This window comes from Oncorhynchus mykiss, chromosome 5 (genome assembly GCF_013265735.2).
Source record: "Oncorhynchus mykiss isolate Arlee chromosome 5, USDA_OmykA_1.1, whole genome shotgun sequence".
Taxonomy (NCBI): domain Eukaryota; kingdom Metazoa; phylum Chordata; class Actinopteri; order Salmoniformes; family Salmonidae; genus Oncorhynchus; species Oncorhynchus mykiss.
In genome coordinates, this window is record NC_048569.1 from 496,829 (window position 1) to 508,938 (window position 12,110).

A 12,110-nucleotide genomic window follows, 5' to 3' on the forward strand; every position below is an offset into this window, starting at 1 on the left:
AGTTATTGACAAATAGACACACTCCTCCGCCCCTCGTCTTACCAGACGTAGCTGCTCTGTCCTGCCGAAACACGGAGATGTCAGCCAGCTCCGATATTATCCATATCGTCGTTCAGCCAAATCTCAGTGAAACATAAAATATTTCAGTTTTTAATGTTGCGTTGGTAGGGTAAAGGGGTAGGGTTGGGTATAGGATACAGACCCGGTTTAGGGGGTAAGGCTGAGTATAGGATACAGACCCGGTTTAGGGGGTAAGGCTGGGTATAGGATACAAACCCGGTTTAGGGGGTAAGTCTGGGTATAGGATACAGACCCGGTTTAGGGGGTAAGGCTTGGTATAGGATACAGACCCGGTTTAGGGGGTAAGTCTGGGTATAGGATACAGACCCGGTTTAGGTGGTAAGGCTGAGTATAGGATACAGACCCGGTTTAGGTGGTAAGGCTGGGTATAGGATACAGACCCGGTTTAGGGGGTAAGTCTTGAGTATAGGATACAGACCCGGTTTAGGTGGTAAGGCTGGGTATAGGATACAGACCCGGCTGGGTATAGGATACAGACCCGGTTTAGGGGGTAAGGCTGGGTATAGGATACAGACCCGGTTTAGGGGGTAGGGCTGGGTATAGGATACAGACCCGGCTGGGTATAGGATACAGACCTGGTTTAGGGGGTAGGGCTGGGTATAGGATACAGACCCGGCTGGGTATAGGATACAGACCCGGCTGGGTATAGGATACAGACCCGGTTTAGCGGGTAAGGCTGGGTATAGGATACAGACCCGGTTTAGGGGGTAAGGCTGGGTATAGGATACAGACCCGGTTTAGATGGTAAGGCTGGGTATAGGATACAGACCCGGTTTAGGTGGTAAGGCTGGGTATAGGATACAGCCCCGGCTGGGTATAGGATAGGGAACCAGTTTAGGGTAAGGTTGTGGGTTGGGGAATACATAGGGATACTGAGAATGCACAGAAGGTAAATCATGGAAGACATTATATAGGTTATAGGCATCCTTGAATAGGTTTTTGAATGAGATGACTGTGTCTGCATCTTGTATGTGTGGCGGGAGTGCATTCTATCCTGGGTGCAGAGCAGCTGAAGGCCCGAACACCCATGGTGGAGAGGCGGAATGGGAGGGAGACAAGGAGACCAGCAGAGGAGGAGCAAGGGAAATGGTTGTCTGTTGTTCCTGGTTGGGTTTCAGTTTACTCTTCTTTATTACCCCCTATCCAATATTAAAGGAAAACCAACACCATGCTCTGCCGTGCCTTCGCAACCCAAGTTACCAGTTCCTGTTACTTCCTGTTTCTACAGAGCCAGGCCTGGTAGTTGCTACTAGTTTGACCAGCACATGCAAGGCTGACCCAATGTTGTAGGGCTGACCCAATGTTGCAGGGCTGACCCAATGTTGCAATGCTGACCCAATCTTGCAATGCTGACCCAATCTTGAAGGGCTGACCCAATGTTGCAAGGCTGACCCAATGTTGCAAGGCTGACCCAATGTTGTAGGGCTGACCCAATGTTGTAGGGCTGACCCAATGTTGCAAGGCTGACCCAATTTTGCAAGGCTGACCCAATCTTGATGGGCTGACCCAATGTTGTAGGGCTGACCCAATGTTGCAAGGCTGACCAATCTTGATGGGCTGACCCAATGTTACAAGGCTGACCCAATGTTGCAAGGCTGACCCAATGTTGCAAGGCTGACCCAATCTTGAAGGGCTGACCCAATGTTGCAAGGCTGACCCAATGTTGCAAGGCTGACCCAATGTTGTAGGGCTGACCCAATGTTGTAGGGCTGACCCAATGTTGCAAGGCTGACCCAATTTTGCAAGGCTGACCCAATCTTGATGGGCTGACCCAATGTTGTAGGGCTGACCCAATGTTGCAAGGCTGACCCATCTTGAAGGGCTGACCCAATGTTGCAAGGCTGACCCAATGTTACAAGGCTGACCCAATGTTGCAAGGCTGACCCAATGTTGCAAGGCTGACCCAATGTTGCAGGGCTGACCCAATGTTACAAGGCTGAACCAATGTTGCAAGGCTGACCCAATGTTACAAGGCTGACCCAATGTTGCAAGGCTGACCCAATGTTGCAAGGCTGAGCCAATGTTGCAGGGCTGACCCAATGTTGTAGGTCTCAGGTGGCGTTTCATTCTGGATCCATAATTGACATTTGACCTGATTTCTACGAGCTAGTTGTTGATAGTAGCTAGTTGTTGATAGTAGCTAGTTGTTGATAGTAGCTAGTTGTTGATAATAGCTAGTTGTTGATAATAGCTAGTTGTTGATAGTAGCTAGTTGTTGATAATAGCTAGTTGTTGATAGTAGCTAGTTGTTAATAATAGCTAGTTGTTGATAGTAGCTAGTTGTTGATAGTAGCTAGTTGTTGATAGTAGCTAGTTGTTGATAGTAGCTAAGTTGTTGATAATAGCTAGTTGTTGATAATAGCTAGTTGTTGATAATAGCTAGTTGTTTATAATAGCTAGTTGTTGATAGTAGCTACTTGTTGATAGTAGCTAGTTGTTGATAATAGCTAGTTGTTGATTGTAGCTAGTTGATAGTAGCTATTTGTTGTTAGTAGCTAGTTGTTGATAGTAGCGAGTTGTTGATAATAGCTAGTTGTTGATAATAGCTAGTTGTTCATATTAGCGAGTTGTTGATAATAGCTAGGTCTGGTTGTTGATAACATATCCTGTGGTATATGTTTAGTTCCTTGGTAGTTGTGGTAACGTAAAATTTAATTATCCATTGGTTCTGGGAACGAAGCCTAACTTTTTTTAAAGTTCTGAGAACGGAAGTGAACATTTTGCCTGTTCTGGGAACATACATTTTCACGTTGCAGTGAGGTTCTGAGAACGTTTTAGGTTATTTTGAGTTTTTTTCCTTTAATTGAACGTTTCAATAAATTCTTATAATACTGCTAGCTGAGTTTGGGTTAACAGTTTGGATTTTTTTTAATACCTTTCTTAAAACGTAACATTTTAATAAGACTGCTAGCTTAGGTTAACTGTACTCCAAGCTCAGATAGGATATATGGAAATGACTTTACTTAGGCATTAATCAATTTTTTTTTATTGCCGCACAGCTTCACTAAGATTTGAACCTATGATCTTCTGTTTTCTGGCACATGGAATTAGACCACTGCACCACCAGGATGGAGCTAGCATATCATGTTTTATTACTCATAAAAAGCTGTTCATTTTAGTCTATTTAAACAGACCCCATTTCAAAGGACACAAGCACTCAATAAGATCAGGTGTGGCCAATTATTGAGAGTGGCCAACACTCCTGAACACACTTAACAAGATAGAGGATAGAGATAGTTTTGTTGACGCTGAGAACAGAATGTATGTTTTTCAATAGCATTCTTAGAACGTTTTTGAACATTACTCATGTTTTCTTTTGTTATTGTTATGATAAATGCTGTTAATGTTCTGAAAGCATGACATTTAAATAGAACTTTGAGGAAACCTGCAGAAAACGTATTGAAATTCCCACAGAAGAATGTTGTTTCTTAACGTTCTCTGAACTATTTGAGAACATTCCCCAACATTTAAGACGAAGTACTAGTCCTTCAGCTTTATATACGATACGACAGACAGCAGACGCTTGTTGCTTTATGATCCACATAAACAAACTGGGCCCGGTTTCCACATAACGATAGAATTTACGCTTAAGGAGTGTTTTAACGATGCATCTTTCCTACAACGACCGAAGATGTAACGTTTCCCAAAACACTATGCAGAGAGTGCGCGGTCGCTAAGTGTGTCGTTGAGGCATAGTGTCGATACTGATATGATCGTGATAAAAGGAGTGCTGCACTCGGATCAGTTTTCGCCATTCAAACCCCAAACCCTACTATCTTACCTTAACATTAGAATTATTTCCTAATACTGATGAAGGATCAGCTCCTAGAAGAGATATTACCACATACCGCTGCTAATATTGAGGCGACTTATTCTAATGCTTACCCAATATAAATGCACTAAATCCCAGATTTAAGCACATCATTGCGCACGTTAGGTTACACATCATGAAATATACTGAGATAAATTACAGACCGTAGCCTACAAGTAGCAAAATAGAACTCAATTGACCCTTCTCTAAGCCACCTTTGGTTACTGTTACAACCTCAAACAACATTTTCCCAGAAAGCCCAATTCCCCAATCATCCACTGGTGAAATCCCCTCACAATGATTTCAAACAGTGTTTATAATACATCATGAAATTGAACACAAACTAACTACCCCCTTGCTAATCAGGAACCTCTTGGTTATGTTGTGGTGGACTGTCATTACAATTGCTTCACGACAACCTGGTAAAATTGTGTTTGTAGTGTGTAGCTAGCTAGCCACTGAATGGCTCTAAATTCACTGTCAGCATGCAGTCAAAGCTGTACCCACTTTTTGAGCTAACTAGCGCTCTCAAATCGTATCTTGATGTCGACAACAGATGGGAGTTGTATTCATAACATGGCTAACTTAGCTAGCTGACACCGAGAGCTAGCTAACCAGCTGAGATAGCAATTAATGTAACAAAAGTATAATTTCGGATTAGAAAATAGTCCATCAACAGGCTCTGCATTTCAGGAATCACAGTAACAAGTTCTCCTGCTGCACTGTTCAGTTATTTAGCCATTTAAACATTTATTTCTGGTAGAAAACGCTCTTTTTTTTTACATAGCCCTCACTGGCTTTCAGCATCACTCCATCAAGGGAAATTTAGTACTCTTTCTAACAAAGATATTTACATATATTTCAGGATGATGTGTATCTCTGGAAATAATCAGAATTCATGTAAACATTACTCTTTTGAAAACATGGCTTGTCCCAGTAAGTGATTTTCTTGGCAGAATTTACCCTGGTTATGTGGTAAATTGAGCCATGGGACAAGGTAAATTAATCTGCCTACACATTTCTGTACTGAATGAAATATTAAAATACTAACTTTTTAAAACCATGTCTATCTTTATTTCCCATAAAAACCAATATATTCTCACACTCCATATCTATAACCTCCCAGTAAAGAAAACACAAGTTTTTTGCATCACTGTGCCTGAAATGTTGGTGTTTTTTTACCCAATAAATTACTGGGAGTTTATACATTTTTATAGCTTCTAGTTTATTCACCGTTAGTCAGCACCTCGACACTAAATCATTTTCTCTGAGTGTGCTTTTTTAATAGACTATTATCTCTGTTTCCCACAATTCAACACAATCACAATAGTTTTGTTTTAAAAAAAAAAAAATATATATATATATATATATAAAGCATCTTTTAACACAGGCTTAACACCTAGCAAACACGTTGTTCTTGAAAAAAATAACATAGGCCCTGTTGTTACCTCATGTCCCAGCGATAATGACTTGCCTTGGGAAGAAACACTTCAATTTGCTCAACTTGCCATTGGCTCAATCATTGGCTCGTCTTACCCCAAGGCAAACATTTTGACCATATTGATGGTAGAGTGTAAATTCTTTTTTTTAGGCTGGATCACGTTGTTGTATGTTTTAATTCTGTAATGTATTGATTGTTGCTGCCTTCTTGGCCAGGTCTCCCTTGAAAAAGAGACTCTGGGTCTCAATGGGCTTTTCCTGGTTAAATAAAGGTTAAATAAATAAATATTATCCCACACAAATACTAGGATGCACTTTTATGCTAGGTTTGCAACCTCATATTGAAGCTTACAGAGACCCCAACTGATGTATAGAACACTCTTCAAATTATCTACTTTGGTTTAGATACAAGCATCATGAAACCTCTAACACAAATATAATTTGACTTGGTGAAAATTCGTTTTTTGGGACCTGACTTGCTTACCTCTTCTTCCATGTGGTTTCTTCCTTCACAGACTCCATGAAATGATGACCTCTTGCTAAATATTTGGTCAAATTATTAATTTTGTGTAGGGTTTCCTAGAAACAAGGGTGTCTCAACCTTTGGATCAACTTACCCCACTCTCCCCTACTGTGGTACAGCCATATGGCCTCTCTGTCTGTTCAAACGTCATCTTTTGGTGCTCTGTACGTAGAGATTCAGACCTGACTCAGCTGAGGCTCGCCTTTCAAGCTTGGTGTGTGTGTGTGTGTGTGTGTGTGTGTCTCTGTGTGTGTGTGTGTGTGTGTCTCTGTGTGTGTGTGTGTGTGTGTGTCTTTCAGCAGCACTTGTTAATTGGAGTGTTACGCAGCGTTTGTTTGGTCAGTGGTATCAGGTTACTGATGAAGGGGCCAGGCCAGCTTCAATAATAGATATCACAGACAATGGAGCGCATGCATCCCAACTCAGCCTCCCACAGCCCTGCCCCCCAGCCTCCCCTCCCTCCCCTCCCTCCCTCCTCCCCTCCCTCCTCTCTGTGATGTGGTTGCTATGTATTTTTCCTACCATCAGAATAACATTGTTTTTTCTTTCCTCTGAATGCATCTGGTTTGTCGTAAGTTCATTTGTTTATGTATGTATGGAAAACAGACCATATTCTCTGTTCTCTCTTTCCTCCCCCAATCTGTCTTTAACACATCATCATCCACTAGACCTGTAAGCATGAACACACCCTCCCTCTCCCTCTTTTATCCCTCCTCCTATTCTGTGGTGTCTCTCTCTCTCTCTCTGTCTCTCGCTCTCTCTCTCTCTCTCTCTCCAACACACTGTTACACTTGCTTATCTAGTGCTTTGTCTCTCTCACTCTTCTCTTGGTCCTGAAAGCCTGTCTTTTTTATTTCACTCTCTTCTTCTCTCTCTTCTTCTATCCTTCCTCTTTGAATATCTATTATGCTGTATGCTGAGGACTAGACTGACCAATGACTTCCAGGTATAGTACCGTACCACTCGCTGTTGGTTTTAATAGGAACGACATGGCTACTCACTGCTGCTTGGTGTTGCTGATCACCTGTTGCACAGACAAACCATTCGGTGTTGTGTTTTGTATTGTATTGTATTGTACTGGTTTTGAGGACATTTACGTTTGTAGTCATTTATCAGACACTCTTATCCAGAGCGTCTTACAGGAGCAATTAGGGCTAAGTGCCTTGCTCAAGGGCCCATCGGCAGATTTTTCACGTTGTTGGCTCGGGTATTCAAACTAGCGACCTTTCGGATACCGGCCCAACACTCTAACCATTAGGCTACCTGCTTTCCCCGAGAAGCAATTATGCGATGTAAAATACTAGAATTAGTTGTGGAACTCGTTTGTTCACCTGGAGAGGTAGGAGGGTAAACTCCCTACCTAAAGACCACGCGGTGCAGTGACCTTTAGCTTCTGTACGTTTATATATCAACAAACACCTTTAAACACACTTTTGTGTCCCGAGTCTTAGTATATAACTCTCTTATTTCAGCCATATCTGGTTGATGACTTTTACATGTTTGATCAAGTGTATAGTAAACTAGCTTTGTTGCTTTGTCAGACTCCGAGGTCTCTCTGTAATAGAGAAATACAGGAAGGTTTCTGTGGAAGTGTCTTTATATTGCCAGGTGCAGCCGTTCATATTCTGTCGGCTGCCATTTTGTTCTTTTTACACTGAGGTGGGGTTCCAAATGGAACCCTATTGCCTACAGATGTCAGATCTTAATTTGATTACTCTTGTTGCTGAGAATTTTCCTGCACCGCAGAAAATGAAGATGAGCTTCGTGATTTACATACATTCACAGAAAACCAACAGTAACATACGGTTATACCGTATAAACAGTATTGCACTTCTCACGGAACCTACTTTTTGTCTAGCTAATAGTCTAAAAACCAATCAAGCAACATTATGGACCAAATGTTCACATGCTGTTGCTGCTGGGTTATTTTGCTGTGACAATACTGGTCAAATTAAGATCCAGCATCTGTATCTAGTGTACTACTTTTGACCAGGACCCACACTCAGACTAGGGCTCTGGTCAAACATAGTACACTATATAGGGGGTAGGATGGTGGTTGGGAGGCAGACTTGCCTAACTCTTCCCACTGCTGTCAAATAGAGGAACTTATTCTGCTCTAGATAATTGACTGGCTGAGAATATTCTGATATCGGGTTTGTAGTTGTTATGGTATGTTATGTCAGTTGAATTTGCATATATGCCATTGAGTATACTGCTCTCTCAGTATACTGCCCTCTCAGTATACTGCCCTCTCAGTATACTGCCCTCTCAGTATACTGCCCTCTCAGTATACTGCCCTCTCAGTATACTGCCCTCTCAGTATACCACCCTCTCAGTATACTGCCCTCTCAGTATACTGTCCTCTCAGTATACTGCCCTCTCAGTATACTGCCCTCTCAGTATACCACCCTCTCAGTAAACTGCCCTCTCAGTATACTGCCCTCTCAGTATACTGCCCTCTCAGTATACTGCCCCCTCAGTACACTGCCCCCTCAGTATACTGAGGCCTTGATAAGTATACTGAGGCCTCGATCAGTATCCTAGGAATCCTGAATCAGTTTTAAGACAAAAAATACTCCCAGCTCAGAGTAGGTTTTAGGATGATAAGACACTGCTCAGAGTAGGTTTTAGGATGTTAAGACACTGCTCAGAGTAGGTTTTAGGATGATAAGACACTGCTCAGAGTAGGTTTTAGGATGATAAGACACTGCTCAGACTAGGTTTTAGGATGATAAGACACTGCTCAGAGTAGGTTTTAGGATGATGATAAGACACTGCTCAGAGTAGGTTTTAGGATGATAAGACACTGCTCAGAGTAGGTTTTAGGATGTTAAGACACTGCTCAGAGTAGGTTTTAGGGTGATGATAAGACACTGCTCAGAGTAGGTTTTAGGATGATAAGACACTGCTCAGAGTAGGTTTTAGGATGTTAAGACACTGCTCAGAGTAGGTTTTAGGATGATAAGACACTGCTCAGTGTAGGTTTTAGGATGATGATAAGACACTGCTCAGAGTAGGTTTTAGGATGATGTTAAGACATTGCTCAGAGTAGGTTTTAGGATGATGTTAAGACACTGCTCAGAGTAGGTTTTAGGATGATGATAAGACACTGCTCAGAGTAGGTTTTAGGATGATAAGACACTGCTCAGAGTAGGTTTTAGGATGATGATAAGACACTGCTCAGAGTAGGTTTTAGGATGATGTTAAGACACTGCTCAGAGTAGGTTTTAGGATGATGATAAGACACTGCTCAGAGTAGGTTTTAGGATGATGTTAAGACACTGCTCAGAGTAGGTTTTAGGATGATAAGACACTGCTCAGAGTTGGTTTTAGGATGATAAGACACAGCTCAGAGTAGGTTTTAGGATGATAAGACACTGCTCAGAGTAGGTTTTAGGATGGTGATAAGACACTGCTCAGAGTAGGTTTTAGGATGATAAGACACTGCTCAGAGTAGGTTTTAGGGTGATGATAAGACACTGCTCAGAGTAGGTTTTAGGATGGTGATAAGACACTGCTCAGAGTAGGTTTTAGGATGGTGTTAAGACACTGCTCAGAGTAGGTTTTAGGATGATAAGACACTGCTCAGAGTAGGTTTTAGGGTGATGATAAGACACTGCTCAGAGTAGGTTTTAGGATGATAAGACACTGCTCAGAGTAGGTTTTAAGATGATAAGACACTGCTCAGAGTAGGTTTTAGGATGTTAAGACACTGCTCAGAGTAGGTTTTAGGATGATAAGACACTGCTCAAAGTAGGTTTTAGGATGATGTTAAGACACTGCTCAGAGTAGGTTTTAGGATGATAAGACACTGCTCAGAGTAGGTTTTAGGATGATAAGACACTGCTCAGAGTAGGTTTTAGGATGATGAGACACTGCTCAGACTAGGTTTTAGGATGATGATAAGACACTGCTCAGAGTAGGTTTTAGGATGGTGTTAAGACACTGCTCAGAGTAGGTTTTAGGATGATAAGACACTGCTCAGACTAGGTTTTAGGATGATGATAAGACACTGCTCAGAGTAGGTTTTAGGATGATGTTAAGACACTGCTCAGAGTAGGTTTTAGGATGATGTTAAGACACTGCTCAGAGTAGGTTTTAGGATGATAAGACACTGCTCAGAGTAGGTTTTAGGATGATAAGACACTGCTCAGAGTAGGTTTTAGGATGATGTTAAGACACTGCTCAGAGTAGGTTTTAGGATGTTAAGACACTGCTCAGAGTAGGTTTTAGGGTGATGATAAGACACTGCTCAGAGTAGGTTTTAGGATGGTGTTAAGACACTGCTCAGAGTAGGTTTTAGGATGATGTTAAGACACTGCTCAGAGTAGGTTTTAGGATGATGTTAAGACACTGCTCAGAGTAGGTTTTAGGATGATAAGACACTGCTCAGAGTAGGTTTTAGGGTGATGATAAGACACTGCTCAGAGTAGGTTTTAGGATGGTGATAAGACACTGCTCAGAGTAGGTTTTAGGATGGTGTTAAGACACTGCTCAGAGTAGGTTTTAGGATGATAAGACACTGCTCAGAGTAGGTTTTAGGGTGATGATAAGACACTGCTCAGAGTAGGTTTTAGGATGATAAGACACTGCTCAGAGTAGGTTTTAAGATGATAAGACACTGCTCAGAGTAGGTTTTAGGATGTTAAGACACTGCTCAGAGTAGGTTTTAGGATGATAAGACACTGCTCAAAGTAGGTTTTAGGATGATGTTAAGACACTGCTCAGAGTAGGTTTTAGGATGATAAGACACTGCTCAGAGTAGGTTTTAGGATGATAAGACACTGCTCAGAGTAGGTTTTAGGATGATGAGACACTGCTCAGACTAGGTTTTAGGATGATGATAAGACACTGCTCAGAGTAGGTTTTAGGATGGTGTTAAGACACTGCTCAGAGTAGGTTTTAGGATGATAAGACACTGCTCAGACTAGGTTTTAGGATGATGATAAGACACTGCTCAGAGTAGGTTTTAGGATGATGTTAAGACACTGCTCAGAGTAGGTTTTAGGATGATGTTAAGACACTGCTCAGAGTAGGTTTTAGGATGATAAGACACTGCTCAGAGTAGGTTTTAGGATGATAAGACACTGCTCAGAGTAGGTTTTAGGATGATGTTAAGACACTGCTCAGAGTAGGTTTTAGGATGTTAAGACACTGCTCAGAGTAGGTTTTAGGGTGATGATAAGACACTGCTCAGAGTAGGTTTTAGGATGGTGTTAAGACACTGCTCAGAGTAGGTTTTAGGATGATGTTAAGACACTGCTCAGAGTAGGTTTTAGGATGATGTTAAGACACTGCTCAGAGTAGGTTTTAGGATGATAAGACACTGCTCAGAGTAGGTTTTAGGATGATGATAAGACACTGCTCAGAGTAGGTTTTAGGATGATAAGACACTGCTCAGAGTAGGTTTTAGGATGCTAAGACACTGCTCAGAGTAGGTTTTAGGGTGATGATAAGACACTGCTCAGAGTAGGTTTTAGGATGATAAGACACTGCTCAGAGTAGGTTTTAGGATGTTAAGACACTGCTAAGAGTAGGTTTTAGGATGATAAGACACTGCTCAGAGTAGGTTTTAGGATGATGATAAGACACTGCTCAGAGTAGGTTTTAGGATGATGTTAAGACACTGCTCAGAGTAGGTTTTAGGATGATGTTAAGACACTGCTCAGAGTAGGTTTTAGGATGATGATAAGACACTGCTCAGAGTAGGTTTTAGGATGATAAGACACTGCTCAGAGTAGGTTTTAGGATGATGATAAGACACTGCTCAGAGTAGGTTTTAGGATGATGTTAAGACACTGCTCAGAGTAGGTTTTAGGATGATGATAAGACACTGCTCAGAGTAGGTTTTAGGATGATGTTAAGACACTGCTCAGAGTAGGTTTTAGGATGATAAGACACTGCTCAGAGTTGGTTTTAGGATGATAAGACACAGCTCAGAGTAGGTTTTAGGATGATAAGACACTGCTCAGAGTAGGTTTTAGGATGGTGATAAGACACTGCTCAGAGTAGGTTTTAGGATGATAAGACACTGCTCAAAGTAGGTTTTAGGATGATGTTAAGACACTGCTCAGAGTAGGTTTTAGGATGATAAGACACTGCTCAGAGTAGGTTTTAGGATGATAAGACACTGCTCAGAGTAGGTTTTAGGATGATGAGACACTGCTCAGACTAGGTTTTAGGATGATGATAAGACACTGCTCAGAGTAGGTTTTAGGATGGTGTTAAGACACTGCTCAGAGTAGGTTTTAGGAT

At 41.7% G+C, this 12,110-nt stretch overlaps 1 protein-coding gene across 7 annotated transcripts in view; it reads left to right on the forward strand.

The window, feature by feature from the left end:
* The window catches only part of LOC110524924 (polypyrimidine tract-binding protein 3-like), a 116,855-nt gene that overhangs the window by 14,404 nt on the left and 90,341 nt on the right, over nt 1–12,110 (forward strand). Inside the window, exon 1 of one of the 7 annotated variants that reach the window (XM_036976561.1) lies at nt 6,638–6,801. The exons of the other annotated variants lie outside the window; for them this stretch is intronic. Within the exon in view, the coding sequence (XP_036832456.1) occupies nt 6,769–6,801 (33 nt within the window). The 5' untranslated portion in view covers nt 6,638–6,768. Of the gene's footprint in view, nt 1–6,637; nt 6,802–12,110 lie in introns of those variants that run through there. 7 annotated transcript variants of the gene reach the window in all.